The sequence below is a fragment of the Theropithecus gelada genome, chromosome X (genome assembly GCF_003255815.1).
Source record: "Theropithecus gelada isolate Dixy chromosome X, Tgel_1.0, whole genome shotgun sequence".
Lineage (NCBI taxonomy): Eukaryota > Metazoa > Chordata > Mammalia > Primates > Cercopithecidae > Theropithecus > Theropithecus gelada.
This window is the reverse complement of record NC_037689.1, coordinates 148,247,806-148,269,864: the sequence shown is the minus strand read 5'-3', so window position 1 is coordinate 148,269,864 and position 22,059 is coordinate 148,247,806. Positions and strand designations below refer to the sequence as shown.

The 22,059-nt window shown below is 39.4% G+C and overlaps 1 protein-coding gene across 6 annotated transcripts in view; it reads right to left on the bottom strand.

The window, feature by feature from the left end:
- Window positions 1-22,059, bottom strand: part of MTMR1 (myotubularin related protein 1) — a 78,124-nt gene that overhangs the window by 39,980 nt on the left and 16,085 nt on the right. For 4 of the 6 annotated variants that reach the window (XR_003117671.1, XM_025373559.1, XM_025373558.1 and 1 more), the window contains exons 3-8: window positions 10,629-10,704; window positions 5,623-5,717; window positions 5,146-5,253; window positions 1,876-1,977; window positions 1,477-1,560; window positions 145-294 (exon numbers count right to left, since the gene is read on the bottom strand). Coding sequence is in view for 5 of the 6 variants with exons in the window: in XM_025373559.1 (XP_025229344.1) it covers window positions 145-294; window positions 1,477-1,560; window positions 1,876-1,977; window positions 5,146-5,253; window positions 5,623-5,717; window positions 10,629-10,704 (615 nt within the window). In the remaining variant the exon portion in view is untranslated. Of the gene's footprint in view, window positions 1-144; window positions 295-1,476; window positions 1,561-1,875; window positions 1,978-5,145; window positions 5,254-5,622; window positions 5,718-10,628; window positions 10,705-14,817; window positions 14,869-16,966; window positions 16,991-22,059 lie in introns of all 6 variants that reach the window. The other 2 variants (XM_025373557.1, XM_025373556.1) reach the window with 2 other exon arrangements.

Below are 22,059 nucleotides of genomic sequence, written 5' to 3'. Positions count from 1 at the left end.
TGTTGAGAATCAAAGGTATATCCAGGTTTATAAGTTTATTTTTCTGCTTTCCATTTTTGTTCACTGAATTCTTGTCTTAAATCTTTCCATCTTAGACCTAACGCAATACATATTCCTGTATAAATGACAATGTTTATTACTTACAGGGACTCTGCCTTTTGCTCGAAAAGCTGCCACTTTTGAAAGGTCATCGTCTTTTACACTAGTTGGCACAACAATGATGGCAGGGTAGGTGTCACAGAACTCATAATTACTGTTTATTTTGGATATTTTCCAACTCTCATTTGGCAAACCCTGTAAGGTGTTGGAGAAAGAAGAAGAGGGGCAAATGCATGACTCTACGCTTTGAAAAAGTACTAAGCATGAAGCATATCCATTTCTTATTTGCAACTAAAATCCATTTATAATTTGTTGTTTATTGTAACTTAAAAGTCAATATATATATTTATTTGGTAAAACCAATTTCCTAGACATTTCTAAAAATCTAAAGAAGCAAAAGAATATCCAAACCATACTAAAACATGAAAATTATACACTAGAATCACATTTCTATATATTTTTTGTCCTATTTTCTATAAATAAGCTCAGTGTTATTTCTGAAAATATACTCAAAAGTCCTTTAGAAACACAGATACTTCTTACAAATGTCTAAAATAAGTAACGTAAAACGTTATACCAAATATAAGGTAGAGACAACATCATGAAACAAACGTAATGAAAATAAGATCTTAGTGGAATAATTTGAAGCTGACAATGCACTGAAGAGTTCCCAGACCCAGGAACACCGGATCAGAATTATGTAGCCACACCACATGCTTCGAATCTAACTGTAGTCGGTGGTTTGGATCCTTACTCATCAATTCTTTACCAGAACATCCAATAAAAACCATCTGGCAAATTTGGTTTTTAAACCCGTCCTTGTCCTTGAGTCCCACTCACCCTCTGGAAACAGGATGAACAAACAATTACAAAGTCTAAGGTTTGGCACAGGGAGAAGAGAGCATCAAGAGAGATGGAGAACTATAAGCTGGCAGTTACACCTGTGCATAACTTGTTTGAAAAAGTTTCTTCTCTGGCCGGGCACGGTGGTTCACGCCTGTAATCCCAGCACTTTGGGAGGCCAAGGCGGGTGGATCACGAGGTCAGGAGATCGAGACCATCCTGGCTAACACGGGGAAACTCCGTCTCTACTAAAAACACAAAAAGTTAGCCAGGCATGGTGGTGGGCGCCTGTAGTCCCAGCTACTTGGGAGGCTGAGGCAGAATAATGGTGTGAACCACGGGAGGCGGAGCTTGCAGTGAGCCAAGATTGCGCCACTGCACTCCAGCCTGGGCGACAGAGCGAGACTCCATCTCAAAAAAAAAAAAAAAAAAAAAAAAAAGAAAGTTTCTTCTCCACCACATCATTTCTAACCTTTTAGAAGTGAAAAAGATGCTCAACCTATTATTTTCAGTTTGATAAGCAATATACTTTACCTGCCTCTTATATTCAGATACTGGATCATAAACTTTCCAGCCATTAATTGGAAATTTTTCTTTATAGCTGAATGCAAATAGTGCCTGGACACAAAAACCACAAAACACATATGTCATTATTTATTTTTATATCATATACCCAACATTAAAGCTTTTCATTCTAATATGAGCTGAGTGTATTAAGATTCCTATTTTAGTCTGTAAATTTTAAAGCAACGAAGTAGCAGCTTTTCTTGAGCATTACCCAGAGCTGACAAATTTCAAATATTCTAATATTAGTCACCAACGGAGGAAAAAAGAGAGGGGGAAAGAAAAACCTCTGGAAAAAGGAATAATTAAACATAGGACATTTGGACCCCCACAAATGCATGTAGAAAAGGTTTACTTTGGTGTATTTACCTGTCCATTAGAAAGAGGAAATGCATGTTTGTTGAGGTTTTCAAATATCCCTAGTTTACTCTGTTCTTCCTGTTTATAAGCAAGCCGCAAGTTCCTCATATCCTGTTAAACAATTAGCAAAACTCAGTTATTCAACATACATCGGGCACCTATATGCCAGATACCGTGCCATAAATAAGGAAATTAATTTTTTTATTCATCTCTCCTTTTATACTTTATCTTGCTCCAACTAACAAAAGACAATTTAACAAAAATACCTCCAATGATATTTTTAAAAATTAAGTGAGGGAATTGGAACAAAGGGGATATGTGTGGTAAAAATTCATCAGATGGAAACAAGAAGATTCATACCCAAGTCCTGTGCACTTTCTTGCTAAACTTGTGCCACAAAATTAGTTGTACTCTTTAAGCTGCTGAAAGAATCAGTTAAGAATTCATGCCATCCATAAAACAGAAATGTAGCAGACACTCCTCCCCCACATACTCACAGAAAGGACTCCCTATTGGGTACAGACTGTAGCCCTCAGTAACATCCTTACAGCAATACAATGCTGTTTCTCCACACCACAGTTTCTTAAAATGCCCCCCAATGCAAGCTGATGGCCAAAGGCCAAAGCACAAGTCAGCAGGAATAATCCCACCAAGGCCGACTGTGATGGTGTGATTTCTTCCCAGGATGTTTTCAGCAGTGTCCTTGACCTTTCAAAATCTATGCTCTTGTTAGTTAAACACAAAAATCTCACTCTTCTTTAACATATGAACTTTGAAGGTAAATATGACCACAAATTTTAAAAATAGCAATTAAAATGAAGTTATTCTTGTGGTATTATTTGTAACAGCAAAAAGAATGGAAATAACCTAAATGTCCATCAATAGGCGGCACTTATAATTAAACTGCAGTACAGTTGATGAAACACTAAAGAGCTGTTAAAAACAAGCAGCAGCTCTGTACGTACTGACGTAATGGAGTGTTGCGATGTATTGTCAAGGGGAAAAAGAAAAGGAGTAGAACAGTGTATATAATATACTACCATTTACATTTTCTTTTTTTTTTTTTTGAGATGGAGTTTCACTCTTGTTGCCCAGGCTGGAGTGCAATGGCACGGTCTCCGCTCATTGCAACCTCCGCCTCCCTGGTTTAAGCGATTCTCCTGCTTCAGTCTCCCGAGTAACTGGGATTACAGGCACCCACCACCACTACCAGCTAATTTTTGCATTTTTAGTAGAGACAAGGTTTCACCATGTTGGTTAGGCTGGTCTTGAACTCCTGACCTCAGGTAATCCACCTGCCTCGGCCTTCCAAAGTGCTGGGATTACAGGCATGAGCCACTGCGCCTGGCCCCACTTACATTTTCAAAGAAGGACTATACATACATTCTCATGTGCATAGGCTAGCTGTGGAGGGTTACATTAGAAATCGGTAACAGTGGGTGCCTGAAATGAGTGGAATGGGGAGGCAGGGTGGTGGGTGGAAGGAGACTGATTTTTTACTATATACAGTTTTTGTATCTTTTAAATTGTGTATCACCTGTTAAAAAATAAACCCCACACCTTATAAGGCTCTTAGGCATGATCTGAGAAGACTGGGAGCATGACCTTAGTAATTCTAGGTTAGAGAACATTTAAAGTAGTTGTTAGCAAATGCTCACCCTGGCCATAAAAATACCTTAGTAAAAGAGCCCCAGGACGCCTGCCTAAGCAACATAATTTCCTGAAATGCTCTCCCTCTAAGCTACATGGCTACACACATACACCTTGGTGGCTGACTGAGCTGACTTGCTATTTCAGATTGCTATTTAAGATTGCTTACGAGCTAAGGAAAGAGCACGTGCAAAGATTCTGGGGCGGGGCGGTGGCGCGGTGTGTGTCAAGTATGAACCACCAAAGGAAAGCCCATGTGACTGGGATGGCCAGAATGAGAGGAGGGCAGTTTGAGACGAAGCTGCAGTGGAAAGGGGGTCAGGCAGAGAAGTCTTGTAAGGAGAGTTTTTCCTTTAGTCTAAGGATAATGGGAAGATACTCAAGCGTCATGAGAAAGGGGACGACATGTTTCAAAATTGCAGAACCAATCAAGTCATCCCTCTGCTTGCCACTGTTCCATATGGGGAACCCTACCTGAGAAGGACAGTTGTCAGGTAGTGCCTAAAGTGAGTTTAGTAAGCCAACAGATTCATGATCTGGAAGAGTAAAGTGTTCTTTGGGAAAAAAAAAATGGTTTTGAGCGCAGTCTAGGACCAACCAGAGGGAGCTATCCTCAGAGACTGAATCAAAACAAATAGATTGTAAGGAATCCTAACCCAAAATTTGGAAGGGGCCCTGACGATCCTGCAGGCAGGATCTCTTTCCTGGTACTTCAGGTAGGGTTTTTGGTAAACCACATTATCAAAGTAAAGTCACTGGGAATAAAATACATCAGTTAAGAGTGGGTCCTACATGACTTCATGATTAAAGTTATCACACACATTTCTACTTAAATTATTAGAAGGGTACAAAATAAACAAACAAGCCCAGCTCAACATAAAAATTCCAGCATAGCCAAGAAACTTAATCTCATTTTTAATCACAAAATTTATGGACCACTGCTGTCCCTTTAGGAAGTCTCTGACCATCCACACTGTTCTGAACGTAGTCTTAAAACAACAAACTGGGAAAATGTATTGATCTCTGCTTTTCACTTGATTTCTCTGAGATGTGACAAATAATCACTTAGGTTACAGGTCCACATTAATTAGAAATACAGTCGGCCCTTACTATCCATGGGTTCCACATTTGAGAATTCGAACAACTGCAGATAGAAAATATTTTTTAAAAGGATGGTTGCATTTGTGCTGAACATGCAGAGACATTTTTTCTTGTCACTATTCCCTAAACAATACAGTATAACAACTATTTACATAGTGTTTACACTGTATTAGTTATTATAAGCAATATAGAGATGATTTATAGTATACGGGAGAATGTTCTTAGGTTATATGCAAATACTACATCATTTTATATAAAGGACTTGGACATCCATGGATTTTAGTATCTGAGGCGGAGGTCCTGGAATCAATCGCCCACTGATACCAAGGAACAACTGTACTTCAATAGAAAAGGTTTATTTCAAAGGGCTACATAATAGTTTAAATTCGATATGAGATTTGAAGAGGTTGCTATCCCGAAAACATTTGAGTTACTAGCAGTACAATTATTCTACTGTCCAAAGACCATGAAGAGACTGAGGGAGAAAAAGTTCAGATCTTTTAGTTTTCGCTTGTGTTTCTATTATACCTTGCACACTATCTCTATACCACAGGAATTGTCTCCATGGCTCTGTGCTCCAATCTTCTCAACTCTGCTGATCACTCCAAGGGGAACATCAAGGATAAAATGTGGGTCCTAGGTTTAAAAATTAAGATCAATGTCTATTAGTGTCAGTCAACAGTTTTCATATTTTAAGTCTTTGCTGGGTTACAAAATATGTTTGTTTACTTCGCATTTCCTCTTTGTCCCAGCTAAACTGAAGTCTGATTGATAGCATTCCTTATGAAATATATATTGAGACAACAATGGAATTTCCCCCCAGGTTTAAGCAGTACTTTAACAGCCTTTGTTTTCAAGATACAAACATCTGTTTGCAAAGATGTACATCTCAAAACTCAACCTGTGGTTATCTCAGGGTAATGGGATTTCAGGGGTCTTTTTACATTCTTCTTTTAGTGCTCCAAAGTGTTTCTTTTAAAATAAAACACACTTTAAAAAACTCACCCTCTCGACATTTTTGAAGTACAGCTTAAAGTCCGTCACTGTCAGGGTTCCACTCACTGCTCCCATAACTGGACAGATATACATGACATCTTTCACTGAAAGAAAAGGGCCAAAGTAGCAACTACTGCCATAGACAAAACCTAGAACCACATCAATGAAGTGGAAAAAAAACTTGTTTCAAATTCCTTGTCGGCTTCCTTATCAGTTTTAACTTTTTGTTAATATCTATTAAGTGCATGACATATTTAATCCCTATTAGTGTTAAGAAGCTAACATCTATCACAAAGACACCACATCTTCATGCTTTCCCAAAGTGCCATTCCGCTGGAATGACAAGAATATACATAGCTATATATGAGTCCAAGTGAGACAACAAAAGGCTTTAATGTCACTGAACCAAATTCTCAAACTACTTCCATTTAACTTTTCTGTAACTCCTTTTGTACTGAGAGCCTTCTATTGCTGGGATTCTGGGTATAATTGGAAACAGTTCCTGTCCATGAGCAGCCCATGACCTGTGAGAGATACCACACAGAAAAATCGCCATTATACTAGAGCAGAGGTCCCCAACCTTTTCGGCAGCAGGGACCGGTTCATGGAAAACAATTGTTCCATGGACCAGGGCGGAGGTAGGGGGATGGTTTCAGGATGAAACTGGTTCACCTCAGATTATCAGGCATTAGACCCTCATAAGGAGCATACAACCTAGATTCCTCACATGCGCAATTCACAATAGGGTTTGTGTTCCTATGAGAATCTAACCACTGATCTGACAGGAGATGGAGTTCTGGCGGTAATGCTCAATAGCCCGCTGCTCACCTCCTGCTGTGCAGCCCTGTTCCTAACAGGCCGTGGACTAGTGCTGATCCACAGCCCATGGGTTGGGGATCCCTGTACTAGAGGCTGACAAAAGCTAAAATAAAAATGTGGATATAAAGTACTACAATGAAAGTTCAGAAAAGGATCAATTTAACTCAGTAGGAAAGTGGGTAGGGGGAGTAAGAGAAGGAAAGGAGGAAGGGCACAGTGATAAGTTGTTAGAGGTTAGTATGCCTGGATCAATGGGTGCAGTGAGGACAGTGGAACACGACGCCAGAGAAGTTGGCAGGGAGCGGATTGGCAAGTGCTTCTGTAGGATACTGAGGCATTATTATCATTATCCTTAAAAGATAACTGACTGTTTAAACAAAAACAAAAACTATATATTGTGGGGTTTATAACATATGTAAAAGTAAAACAGATGACAACAACAGCACAAAGGGTGGGAGGGGACAAATGGAAGTATACTACTGTAAGGTTCTTATCCTGTACATGAAGCAGCATACAATCATTTGAAGGTAGACATAAAGATGTAAAATAACTAGTTACATAACAAAACAAACAATTATAGCTAATATGCAAGCATAAGACATAAAATAGAATTCTAAAAAGTAAAAACCCCATAGTCTCAACCCAAAAGCTCCTTCAGCTGATAAACAACTTTGATAAAGTTTCAGGATACAAAATCAGCATACAAAAATCACTAGCTTTCCTATACACCAACAGCCAGGCCAAGAGCCAAATCAGGAATGCAACCCCATTCACAATAGCCACAAAAATAATAAAATACCTAGGAATATGGCTACCCAGGGAAGTGAAAGATCTGTACAATGAGAATTACAAAATACTGCTTGAAGAAATTAGAGATGACATAAACAAATGGAAACACATTCCATGCTCCTGGATAGGAACAATCAATATCGTGAAAATGGCCATACTGCCCAAAGCAATTAATAGATTCAATGCTATTCCTATCAAACTACCAATGACATTCTTCTCAGAACTAGAAAAAACTATTTAAAAATTCATATAGAACCAAAAAGAATAGCCAAGGCAATCCTAAGCAAAAAGAACAAAGCTGGAGGCATCATGTTACCAGACTTCAAACTATACTACAGGCCTACGGTAACCAAAACAGCATGGTACTGGTACAAAAACAGACACACATAGACAAGTGGAACAGAATAGAGAGCCCAGAAATAAGGGTGCATACCTACAACCCTCTGATCTTCAACAAAAGCAAGCAATAGGGAAAGAATTCCTTTTTCAACAAATGGTGCTGGGATAATTAGCTAGCTATATGCAGGTAACTGAAACTGGATCCCTTCCTTACACCATATACAAAAATCAATTCAAGATGGATTAGAGACTTAAATGTAAAACCTAAATCTATAAAAACCCTGGAAGACAACATAGGCAGTACCATTCTGGACACAGGAACTGGCAAAGATTTCATGACAAAGATGCCAAAAGCAATCACAATAAAAGCAAAAATTGACAAATGGAATCTAATGAAACTAAAGAGCTTTTGCACAGCAAAAGAAACTATCAACAAAGTAAACAGACAGCCTACAGAACAGAAAATATTTGCAAACTATGCATCTGACAAAGGTCTAATATCCAGCATCTACAAGGAATTTAACAAATTTACAAGAAAAAAAAACAAACAACCCCATTAAAAAGTGGGCAAAGTGGCCGGGCGAGGTGGCTCACGCCTGTAATCCCAGCACTTTGGGAGGCCGAGGCGGGCGGATCACGAGGTCAGGAGATCAAGACCATCCTGGCTAACACGGTGAAATCCCGTCTCTATAAAAATACAAAAAATTAGCTGGGTGTGGTGGTGGGCGCCTATAGTCCCAGCTACTCAGGAGGCTGAGGCAGGAGAATGGCGTGAACCCGGGAGGCGGAGCTTGCAGAGCTTGCAGTGAGCCGAGATCACGCCACTGCACTCCAGCCTGGGTGACGAGCGAGACTCCGTCTCAAAAAAAAAAAAAAAGTGGGCAAAGGACAAGAATAGATATTTTTCAAAAGAAGACATACATGCAGCCAATAAGCATATGAAAAAAAGCTCAGTATCACTGAACATTAGAGAAATGAAAATCAAAACCACAGTGAGATACCATCTCACACCAGTCAGAATGGCTATTATTATATTTAAAAGTTATAAAAAACAGATGATAAGGTTGCAGAGAAAAGGGAATGCTTATACACTGTTGGTAGGAGTGTAAATTAGTTCAACCGTTGTGGAAAGCAGTGTGGCGATTCCTCAAGGAACTAAAAATAGAACTACCATTTGACCCAGCAATCCCATTACTAGGTATATGCCCAAAGGAATATAAATTCTTCTGCCATAAAGACACACTCACATGTATGTCTGCTGCAACACTATTCACAATAGCAAAGTCATGGAATCAACCTAAATGTCCATCAATGCCAGATTGGATAAATAAAATGTGGTACATATACACTACGGAATACTTGCAGCCATAAAAAAGAATGAGATCATATATCCTTTGCAGGAACATGGATGGAGCTGGAGGCCATCATCCTTGGGGATGGGGGAGAAGGCAGAGGAAGTAGGGATTATAAAGGGGCATAAGGAAATGAAAACTTCTGGGAGGTGATGGATATGTTTGTTACCTTGACTGTGATGATGGTTTTTCAGGTGTACACTGTGTCAAAACTCTTCACGTTCTGACAATGACAAACTGAAATAATACTCTAGATGGAGTACTTTACTTCACAATGACCTATTTTAATACTTTGCCTCCAGGAATATATTTTATTAAAAAGTAGAGGGTCAATTTACTTACCCTTTGCAAGCCACTGGAGGAGCATGAAGCATACTTACATCACTTAAGGATGTCTTAAGATCTAACTCTAAGATATTTCCAATAATTTGTACTGGAGTGGGGCCAGGCAGGAGTTTCTCTCTCTCAGCTCTGCTTCCAGAGTGAAAGGAAAAGAAAACGGGAGAGAAAGAGCAACAGGACCGCAGCTAAATCCACTGAAGCCTTCTCTTCTTACTACAACAACTGTGAGCTTGCAATCCAAGCTTTTATAACGTTCCCTGCTCATTCAAAATATGTATCTGATGTGCAAAGTTGTCAATCACTTACATGAGCTCTAATCTTTTCTGAGCTGACTTTGACTCACTGACAAATTATAAAACTAAAGTGAAAAACAACCTCTTCACATTTTACATTTTAAATCTGTGTTGTTTACTGTCTGAAGAAGAAGCAGGAGCATGACATAATTACCTCTGCATTTTAAACAGATCATTAAGAAAGCAGTATGAGGGCAGAGCTAGAAGAACGCCCAGAGAAGGAACAAAGAGGTAAGAGGACTGCCAGGATAGAATGAAGTCCTAGAACTCAAGGAAATAAAGAATTTCAAAACCAAGGAGAAGATAAGCATGGTCCACAGACACAGACTAGGATATACAGCAGCAGTAATTGATTGGAGGATCTGGTGGGAGAGCCCCGCTACTCAAATATTCTTGGCACAAGATGACTATACTCTGAGACTGAGTGTGCCTCTTTGGGAGAAAGCCATGATGGAAGAAGGAAACAGTCTAGAAAACCAGACTGTCCAACCCAACCAAGTGATGAGATGAACGGGTCACATCCAGCTTCCCCTCCCATCCACCCATGGCACAATCAACTACTCCCTGAAAGGCCTGGCAATACACCATGGAGGGATATGGAAGCCCTCATGCCATCACCTTTAAAAGCCAGGATGGCAATACAAGCCCTTGCCATGCACCAAAATTGTACTTTTTGGGATCTGATAAACCACTAAAATTTCTTTGCTAAGTTCTCAAAACTGTTATTAAAACATGATATAGATCTCCTATTGATAAATTTTCCTTATACTGAAGGATTCCAACAAAGCAGTGAACTGACATTACATTGAGTGTCTAATCAGCTTTCAGTTCACCAGGAAAAGTCAGGCTCCTCTTCTGTTGGGAACGCCATCAAATACTCAATTGGAACTTAACGGGATCCTCTACAGTCTTCTATCTCTTAGGTCATGATGACACTAATGAGGATGAATAGATCTAGTCCATTTGTCCCCTAATTAAGTTGGTCTGGCTGATCTCCAGCACACACATCACCTCCACTCGCAAATTAAGTGCCATTTCATTTTATGGCTCTCAACAAGCAAAGTGTACACACAAAACTTACCAATGGCTTTAATTGATTCTCCTGGAAAAAGTGGAGCCTCTTCCATCTGTGCCAGCTTATTTCCATCCCTTAGAGCCTGGCAAAAACAAACAAAAAACAAAACAAACAAACAAAAAAACACCAAACAGGAGTAAATCTCACTTTCTGTATACTTGTGAAAAATTTTGATGTTCTGTGATGTCACTATAAGGCTACAGAAGCGTGCAAAATAAGCACCCAACCCCTCAAAAGACAATTTCAAAGCTCAGCATCACAAGACATCATGCTGCATATTCTAGCAAATTGTTACAACATATTTAAATTTCACAGTTAGGAAGCATTAATACAGAAATGGCTTGACATGACAGAAAGATACTGTAATCACTACACAGATAACTATTAAAAGGTGTCTCTAAAATTTGCAAATAAGGTCAGAAAAAGGTTACCTTTTGAGCATGAAACTAATACAAATAAAACCAACATGAGATATAGGTGCTTAGCTAACTGTAGAAATAACCCAGCCTATGAGACAGTTTGGGAAGGCCAGAAGTCTAATTAAAATAACCAGAGAATAGTCTCAGTACAGTACACAACTAAGGAAAGGCCTAGGCTTTGGTACTGCAGCCCAGCTGTCTGTCTCTCTCTCTGTGTGTGTGTGTGTGTGTGTGTGTGTGTGTGTGTGTGCGTGCTCGTGCACATGGACATGTATGCACAAAGTGTATGACCAGGGACATGAAGAGTGAAGTTCAGTGTTCACCCAATCCAGGCCATGAGAGAGTGTGCTCTCATCTGGCAGGCAGGCAACAGTATTCAATCCCTACTGCGGAGCAGGGTGTTTTCATCAGGCACGTCCCAAGACAATTCACTTTGCAGTAATTTCACACTCACCAAGAAAATTGCTAATGATTTACTAGGTTTCCTGGCTACAATGATGCTAGGAAAAGGATACCTTAGATGGCCAGAAGAATACATGCCCACGTTTTAAATTTAGCAGATTGGCACTGCAGCCCAGTAGCCAGTCCCTTGTGAGCTTGGTTGGATAGTGCCAGATAATTGAGAGGAAGTAAGAAAATCGTGTTCTTGAACTACAAAGTTAGGGACCAAAGCCTGAACTCGGGGCCTACTCCGAGGTACCGCCACCCTGTGAAATGCTGCCAAGGAAACCAGTCACTTTCTCCTCGGCATCTCTGACATAATGTGTCATGAATAAGAATAAGGTGATCAAAACCCCCAGCAATTCCAAAGCTGTATTTCACAGAGCATTACTTTCCCAAGAGATGTGAATAGTCTTAAAAATAAATAAATAAATAAATAAATAAAAGTTTGGGAAATGCTGGGTTAAGCAAAACAAGTTCAGCTGTTTTTTTGTTTTGTTTTGTTTTGTTTTTTTGAGATGGAGTCTCACTCTGTCACCAGGCTAGAGTGCAGTGGCACAATCTCGGTTCACTGCAACCTCTGCCTCCTGGGTTCAAGCAATTCTCCTGCCTCAGCCTTCCGAGTAGCTGGGACTACAGGCGCACGCCACCAGGCCCGGCTAATTTTTGTATTTTTAGTAGAGACGGGGTTTCACCATGTTGGCCAGGATGGTCTCGATCTCTTGACCTCGTGATCCACCCGCCTCAGCCTCCCAAAATGCTGGGATTACAGGCGTGAGCCACCGCACCCGGCCTCAGCTGCTTTTTTTAGTGAGACATCTTTAGTGTGTTAATGCACACCAAATCAGCAAGAGGGCGCTAGAGTATAATGCATTTCTCATACCTATTTGATCGGGACTGCTTTTTCCACCTGTTAACATCAGAGGCCACTAGTGTTCAGTGGAAAACAGGTCAAATAATACTAAGTTTTCAGCATAATTTTGTAAAGCAAAATATTTTTAAATGGATGTCTTTTATAATTCTAAATTATTGAAAATTCAAAATAGTAATTATTTTCATAGTTGCAAGAATATTTCACTATGTTTTATTAAAGGACTTAAAGTTCAATTTAGAAATACTACACATAGCAGTTTCATCAAATTTTATAAAAGGAAGAAAGCCAAACTATAAATAGCAAATTCAATGTTAAATGTTGGTCAGGGGTATGTTAATTCTACTGGGAGAGCACAAAATGACATGGTCCATCCTCCTCCTTATTGAAAGGTGCATGGTTAAAATAATATAGATTAGGAATCATCATTACCTCCAAACAGTTAATTCAATTCAAATGTTTAGTCCAGACTGGTTTTTAAAGACATTTTCAGCCAAAAGTTTTTGGAAGTTAACACATTAAGGGTGGGTGTGGAGAATGATTAATGGATTCATTTTTATACTCACATCTGTTTTGGGAATATATTTTATGCAATAAAGCATAAACTAACATGTATACTTATGTCTGGTTTTAGAAACACTAAAAGATCTCCAATCTTAGAAGCCTTAATTTGAAAGTCTGCTTTATTGCCTGAACTAGTGACTAATTGTATAGCATCTCACGAAGTGAGAAAGCTACTTTAATCAATATCAGAGTTTTAAATTACTTCAAATGTTATATTGTTAAAGCGAAATATTTTAATGGCTAAATATTATCATGTACTATACAGACTTAAGTTTCTTATATGTTAAAATTAAATGGAAGTAGATTATTTTGAAATATAATTACTAAAGCAAGCTGCTTTAATCAACTGAATCTAGAGGAGCTTAGGAAAGGTATGACTCTCTCTAGAGCAAGCCACATCAAACATTTTAAAGTCCTCAATCCAGGACTAATAAAATGTTGCATATAGGAGACAGAGGTGATTAGGACCATTTTAAGAATACACAATGCTCTCAAGATAGAAGTTGAAAATCAAGCATTTCTCTTCTCTTCCCATAGTCATGTCAAGTTTGGCTTGAAACTTCTGTGTATTTATATGTCAGTGAGACATAGTAAGGCAAATCTCTCACTAATGATAAATCTGGGACATGCTTTTTAAATGGCAAAAAAGAACAACTATTGGAATAAAACAAAGATGTGACCCAGTTGCTTCAGATTTCCCCATAGGAGATTCCTTTTGTAAAAGAAACACATTTAGCTTTAGCATAGAAACTCAAGAGGAGAAGAGTTTTAAAAGCTTGGAGGTTTTTTGTTTGCTTTGGTGAGTATAGTAGATTCCCTTTATGAAGCTGCTGTTAGGAGAAGGGACTCACACTTATGCTACGTTAAGCTTTTACTGCAACTACGAGGTTGCACAGGACATGATTTGACCCTTGATTTATCCAACCCATGTTCAGCACAATCAAAGGATGGAATATCCTTATGAACTAAATTTGATTTCATAAACACACCCATTCCTCTTGGTGCCGTGGCTCAAAGTGCTGCCCAACTGGGGAACTCCCTCTGATGACCTCATCCCAACTTTGTTCCAGTGACCCTGAAGGTCTAGCCGAAGTCTGCCAGCTCCCTGAATTTGTTCCTGAGGGCTCCAGCCCACCCAACAACCCTGGCCTCTTTGCTACTTTTCTCCTTAGCCTGAATCCAAGCCACCAGGTGGATCGTTTATATAATGGTTGCATGCCAAAAGCAGTGGCTTTCAAACTGGGCTCTTCAAGTTGCTTCCGGGGTCACCAAGGGAGGGTGGGGCTGGATGATGGTGGACAATGGTGTAGCTGAGCACCTGGGGCATGCCACACATCCCTGGAGCTGCTCTTCTCTTGGTTTCACATAAGCATTGGGGAAAGTACTGCAGCTTTAAAAGACTCCAGAGAGGGTCTAGAGGTACTGAGCAGAGTAAGCACTCAAGAATACTCTATGAATAATTTTGTATTCTGATTAATATATGTACCAATTCCACAACTATCTACATGGTACCAGGTACTGTGTTGGGCACAGATCATGCATATTTGAAGAAAGCAAAGTGTGCACCCTCAAGGAGCACCCTTAGCATATGTATCTGTCCCCTCTATGTCTATGTAAAGGCACTGCAGAATCCAACCGTGATGGAGGGTCATTAACCCCATCAATAACCCTATATGGGCAAACCGAGAAACACAGACAAACAAATTTCTAGTTGACAAAATGTTGGATAAACCAATTTTTGCAAATAATGTCATATGGAATCTAGCAAATTTGGACAGGAGGGCACTACTATTGTGGTAAAAGCATCTGGAAAGCTTTGATTATCTAGAAGTCTAGAATGAAATGGCTTCTAAATACATGATCTGTAGCTACAAACAGATGAACATGTAGAACTTGCCACCTGATCAGCTTCAGCTTCAGAAGGGTAGCCATTGTGTTCTTCCTGAATCTCCTGCACAGCACCAGGTGCATGGACAAGAAAAAGCAAAGAGGAGAAAGAGAAACACGTGCAAACAGACAGGTGAAAGGACAGAATTTCTTTTTTAAGGAGACAGTAAGCATGTAAAAGTCGACACACCTTTCATGACTTTGCAAATCACAACATTTTCCCCCTTGGAGTTAAGGAAATAACGTGTAGGCCATCTATAGCATCCTCAGCCTAAAATGGAGTATCTACTCTGTGTTTGTGTTGGGGTAGAAAAATGAAAAGCAAACAAACATCACGAATTTCAAAGAATGTACTGTCTTTTCAAAACCAAGCAATACACAGCATATAGCAAAGAAACAAAATAACAGGCACATAACGTGCTCACAGAAAATAAAGCATACCACAGAAACCTGGCAAAGGGCAAAGTCAAGCCAAAATACAAAGGCAGTTTATAGACATGTATTTTAAACACAGTAAGTATTCATATTACATTGCTCAGGGATCAATTCCACTGCACACATGCATATATCACATGCTGGAGATTATATATGTGTGTGTGTGTGTGTGTGTGTGTGTGTATACACATATATACATGTCTGTTTCTTATTGCTTATTGCTAATTAAATTCTGTGATTTATAAATCAGTATCATATTAAATATTTCTAATTACAGTATCAACACACTTCCAAGAAACAACGAAAAGGCCACACATCTTCATTTAATTTTTTCCAATCCCTTTAAAGGTATACTGTTCTTAATTTCTTTATAGAATCTATTATTTTTTGAAACTTTAAAAATTGGGCTTTTTATTCAGCAGGTGGTAAAAAGAATATGAATACTGAAGATGACAAGATTGTAATCTCTTTTTAAAGTTCTATCAAGTCTCTGAGGCTAAAAATATTCAAATTAGCCTATATATATTTTTGCTTCATGAAACTTTGGTTGCAATGACTATCGTTTTTACAAAGGCAACCAGTGAAGAAATAGTAAAACTTTAAAAGAATTTACTATTTCCCACCTTCCATTTTTGTCAATCAAGTCCAATAACTCCTTAATGTACTTTTATACTCTATCATCAGATTGAATTCAGTGCACAGTTGGTATAGTTTAGCACACTTCAAGGCAGTGTAATTTTTCAGTGCAGCCAGTTTTTTGAAATTTCCATTTTTTAAATACAAAGAAAATTGAATCATTAAGTTTTTAGAAACAGAAAGCTCAATGAACAAAAAATACAACATTTCAAAGTTCATGCAAGTGTAAAGCCAAGCACTAATATTTAACAATGTGAATCAATGAAAGAAAATGATTCTCATAAGCAAAAGAAAACATGGTGAAAACAAGACTAAAGAAAGGAAAACCAACTAGAATAACAAGACTTAACTTGCTTATTTTTGTACTACTTCGTTGGCTTCAATAAGATTAAAACTTTAAAACTGAAGTTATTATACTATCAAAATCCACATTGTTTTCCTTGAATAGAAATAGGTTAATTTTCTGTCTGTTAAATGCATGCACATTACCAATCTTTGTCTTGCTTTATGAATATTCTGAAATAAAGGGAAGGAAAATCATGAGGAAAATATAAGCTGTAACCCACTATATCTGTATTTTAAAAAATAGTAACTGGGATTGATTTTGCTAGATTTAACTTCAAGATTAGCACTTCTGCTTTTTGGATTCAACATGCAAACACAAACATGACTTGAAATCTTACTTAGATAGGACAGCCAACTAACCATTTTTTTTAGTTGCTAAATTCTGTAGCATGAATTACACAATAAACAAGATTAAAAGAGACCTCAGTAGCCCTAGCCTTATAACCCCAGTCATGAATATCCATTTGGTCATAATTCATGTAGTACAACAAAAGTCAATATTGCACACTGGTAACAATTTTAGCATCCTGCCCTCACACACATTGGCTTTTATTGCACATAAAAACATTGTAACAAATAAAGCGTTTCTAGTGAACACTTAAAGCTATAACACAGCAGAGCAAATTGATCTGAGTGATTCATAAAAACCAGTGAGAAGATAAAGAACACTAAATAGACTAAGTGTTCGATAAAGCACAGACACACACAAGTAGGAGGCCCACCTGCTGAAAGCCAAATATCCTTACCCTTATATCAGGCCTCCTGAAAACCTGTTAGTTAAAATACAGAATATCATCATCATGGACATGTTACTATTGACCTGTGAAAGATGCCATTAAGTTCAACAGCCCATTCCCTAAAAAACATCATAATCCTCTAAGTAAAACCAACAAGATCAATCCTAACACATTTGCCCTCTAAGTTTCATTCGATATCAGATCAATCCTAACACATTTGTCCTATAATTTTCAGGGAAGTCTATGATTTGGAGAAACGTGTCGCCCTTAGGCTAAGACTAACTACATTACCTTAAACGAAAACCCCTTCTGTCTAGTGCTATTACAAGCTATTGTGAACAGGCTGTGTTCAAAAAGTTCATTAGTTTCCGTTTGGAATACTGAATGCATTTTCCTCAAAAAACCAATGATAAAAAAAAAAAAGGCAGTTATATGTCCAAAGCAGCCCAGGAAAACAAAACCAAAAAACCACAGAAATCCCCACCTTGGACCCAGAGCAAGCACAGCTCAGCTATATTGCATTGATGGTATCATAAAGCTGAGTTAACTGCAAAGCTTAACCTGGTTTCTATTGAAATTACATTTCCAATTCATATTTGGGACTCCAGAATTAAACTCCCCGATGTGGCCGCCACTGAGAGGAGGGTGCCTGCTCCCCGCCCCAGCACCAGCTGCATGGCCAAAGGGGAGCTCCAGGCGGGAAGAGGTAAGTGGCTGTTCCTGGAGGGGAGGGAAAGCCCCGTTTTATTCAGCAAGGACATTGATTTTAGCAACAACATTCTTGTTGTGCCTGAGGCCTGTGAATCCTAATTGAACATGCAGCATACACATTCAGAAAGCCCTGGTCAGAAGGAATGGCAGGAATTTTTAAAAAGCAAATAGTTGTAATAGCCTGGGAAGATTTTAACCATCTGTGTTCCCCATTCCAAAGTTGGAAATCCTATCTTCTGACCACTGAATGTTCTATGAAAACAAATCATCAGAAAAGAATCACTGGAGGTTCTTACTAGCTTTACGGTTTCACTCAGGATGCATAAGATCACATGACACAGATTCAAAAAAATCACTGTATTATCATTAAAATAATCTTTGAAGTCATTAAAAGGTATCTGAATTAAGTGATGGTATAGCTAAAAGACAAAGTCTATACATAAGTTACTAAACACAGAGTATTCAGACTAAGAAGCTTAAATTTGTCTTTTTGTGGGAGGATGGATATGTTTACCTTAATTGTGGTGATGGCTTTACATGTCTGTATTTATGTCAAAGCTTATCAAATTGCATACTTCAAATATTTGAGGTTTATCATTTGTTAACTACACATCAAGAAATTTAATAAATAAAAGTAGTATATGCTTATGGTAATAAAAACCTCAAAATAGTAAGTCTCTCAGAGCTTCATTCCCCAGTAATAACCACACTTAACTAGATCTATTTTTAATTCTGAGAATTGCTTCCATTGTGATAGTTATGCTTCCATTTCTTGATTTGTCAACTTTAAACAGTGTCTATTAACCTCCCATTTTAAAAGATGAGAAAATTAACTCTCGAACTACTACCTCCCTCTTCCCAATCTCTGTTGATTGAAATGCTAATTTTGAGTTCTTTTGTTTTCCTTCAGCAGCTGCTGCATCATAAAAAACACTCATGATTTTTATGTTTCAGATACTCTTCTAAGCACTGTATTAACTCATTTTATTCTCAGAACAACCTCATAAGATAAAAACTATTATGGACGGGCGCAGTGGCTCACACCTGTAATCCCAGCACTTTGGGAGGCTGAGGCAAGTGGATCACTTGAAGTCAGGAGTTCAAGACCAGCCTGACCAACATGGTGAAACCCCATCTCTACTAAAAATACAAAAAATTAGCCAGGCGTGGTGGCAGGCCCCTGTAATCCCACCTACTTGGGAGGTTGAGGCAGGAGAATCACTTGAACCTGGGAGGCGGAGGTTGCAGTGAGCCGAGATCACACCACTGCACTCCAGCCTGGGCAAGAGCCAGACTCTGTCTCAAACAAAACAAAACAAAAACAAAAAAAAAAAAAAAAAAACACCTATTACTGGTCCCATGTTTTGACAAGAAAACCAAGGCGCAGTTTAAGTAACCTGGCTGAGTTCAAGGTGGCAGAGCAAGTAGTTAAATCCCGGAAGTCTAGTTCTGGATTTGTGCCCATAACAACTCTACTATACCGCCTCAGCATGGCGCCTCTATCGTCAGACCGTTTAAACTACAGCCCTAAACCTATTTTGACTCCTCAAATGTTAAATATCTCTTAACTCCCTTCAGGTTTTTTGAAGAAATCAATACCACTAACCCTTCCTCCACCTCTCTACCTCCCAACCTCCATTCTGTAACTACAATTAATGTTTTGATGCTTTGTCTATAAATTGATAGTAAAAACTGAAAACTAAAAAATAACATTCACAATAAAATCTTTATGAAAATATTGTCCACTGCAGAACCAAATTGTGCAATTGAACCTTGATATGATTTGGACGTTGTCCCCTCTAAATCTTGTGTTGGATTCTAATCCCCAATGTTGGAAGTGGGGCTTGGTGGGAGGTGTTTGGGTCATGGGGGTGGATCTCTCACGGCTGGGCACTGTCTTTGAGCTAGTGAATGAATTCTTTTGAGATCTGGTTATTTAACAGTGTGTGCCACCTCCCGCTGCCTTGCTCCCACTCTGGCCATGTGAGACAGCAGCATCTCCTTTGCTTTCCACCATGATTGTTAGCTTCCTGAGGCCTCCCCAGAAGCCACGCAGATCCCAGCACTATGCTTCCTGTTAAACCTGCAGAACTGTGAGCCCAGTAAACCTCTTGTCTTTACAAATTACCCAGTCTCAGGTATTTCTTTGTAGCAATGTGAGAACAGCCTAACACAAACCTCATATATGGGAGTTATAACTCCTTGTCAATAGGCCTTTGCCACTAGAAGGAGAAACTAACTTGAAAAAGGGTGCAAAGGGGTGAGATGATAATCTGCTTTTAAACTCACATAATTCTTTGCCTACTGCCATGAAATCCTCAGTGTTCTTGGTATTGTTGGGGGGAGAAGGTCAATGGAGGCTTACCCAAAAGTCTCTCAGTTGATACCTATTATGTTTTCTCTGGATCACCATGTCCCTCTCCTGAAATAAGCCATTTCAGACACATGCACAGAGCTTCATTTTCTTCTTAAATGTGATTCTGATGGAAGTCATAGGAGAATAAGTTGTAAGCCAGGAGGCCTGGAAGCCAGCTCTCGCTGATGATACACAGCTTCCTAATGCCTGCATTCTGGGCCTCACTTTCGACACATAAAATGAGGGGAGTCTATGGGATGACTGCCAGGACCCTACCAGTTCCCAACTCCCAAGGACTCGGGGTATCTAGGCCTCATTAGAAGACTAAAGAAAACATCTCTCAAACTGAGGCTAAGGGAGATAAATCGGCATAGTGGTTAAAAGAACACACTCCAGAGTGAACTCCCAGCTCCAGCACCTACTTACTGGCCACAGGACCTCAGGCGAGCCACACCCCCCGCTTGGAATCTTAGTCTCCTCTTCTCTAAATGGGAGATGTTGAGTGCACCCCTTGCAGATTGTTGGCAGGGTTAAATCAGTTAAGACAATTGTACCTGGGGTGGATAAGTAACCTTTTCCAGTTGATGAGTCTCAGTTGCCCCAACTTGTGCCACAACTATTTTCACACATCCCACATCCCCTCCCTCAACTCCTAAACATGTCAAGAACCTATGAGAAGGTGCAAAAAAAGTTGATAGTGATCTTAATCTATTTAAGAAAGCAAGCATACAGCGCCAAAGTTAATGTTACTGGCCCCTGTCGTGCTCTAAATGGCTTTCACTAAATCAAGAAAAAGTAACAAAATTCAAATTTGTGTGAAAGTTTGTGTTGGGAGTAAAACTCCCTTCCTCTGTCCTTCAGGGCACTCCCAAGCAGTGAGGTGAGGGCTTCTGTTGACCACTTGCTTTGGGTGGACTTGGGTAAGGGAGCCAGTATACTTTGCCCTTCTAGGATCTGCCTGCCAGAGAGACCCTGAGAGTATAGCCTGGTCTTCCAAGCCTGTGGAGATTTCACCTATGTGGGCCCTGCCCGGAGAGATTGGCTGCAGTTGTCCAGGGCTACCTTTGGGTGCACATGTTTAACTCTAGAATGATGAACGAGGCAGCCCACCTAAATCAGCCCCTCCCAGCCAACTTTGGTCAATGAATAAAGCTGATACTTTGGTCTAAACTGTTTGGCTCCAGTTTTAATTCTTGATAAGGTAACAGTTGACACCCTGAAATCCCCAAAGTGTGAAAGTATTTCAGAAAGTTTTCAAATGCAGCCAGTACTAGTACTACAAATAATAACAAGCAGTTACTGAAGGCTTACTATTACACCAGGTACAGTACTAAATGCTTTATGAGTTAGCTCAACCCTCCCAGCCACCCATATGACAAACAAGAGAACTGAGGCAGTGAGAGGCATGGTAACTTGCCCTAGGCCATACAGCCAGCGGCAGCACAGCAGGGATTCAAACCAAAGCTGGCTGGCTTTAGCAAGCATGCTCCTGACCCCAACACAGCCCCACCTAAATCTGTTTCGCTTTTTGAGGGGGCTGACAAAGACCCTTAACTCCCAGAATGCCCTACTCTGCCCTGCTCTCTCCTTCCACCACAACTTTACATGTCTATTTTAACACTTACCACAGGCCAACTTGTACTGTAATTTTCTGTGTCTCTTTGCCTGACTATGAACTCCATGCAGCCCAGCCCAGCCCAGCCCCTTGCACATAATAGGTACTCACATCATGTTTCTGGAAGTGGAGTAGTGTTCAGCAATGACAACACACTCCTCTTGTATTTATTCTTACACATTATATTTTTGTAGAGTAATAGCGTACAGTAAATGAGCATTTGTGTTCCATCCATATGTCACCTCATTTAATATATTCAATCTCTGTTTTAATACCCATTATACAGATGAAGACACTGAGACTCAACAAGGTCAACTAACTTCTTAGGCAGCTTGTTAGTTACGGGGCTGGGATTCAAGGTGAAGTGTTCTGACGCTAAATTTTATCTTTTGGATAAAGCACATGAGAAAATTCTAAGTC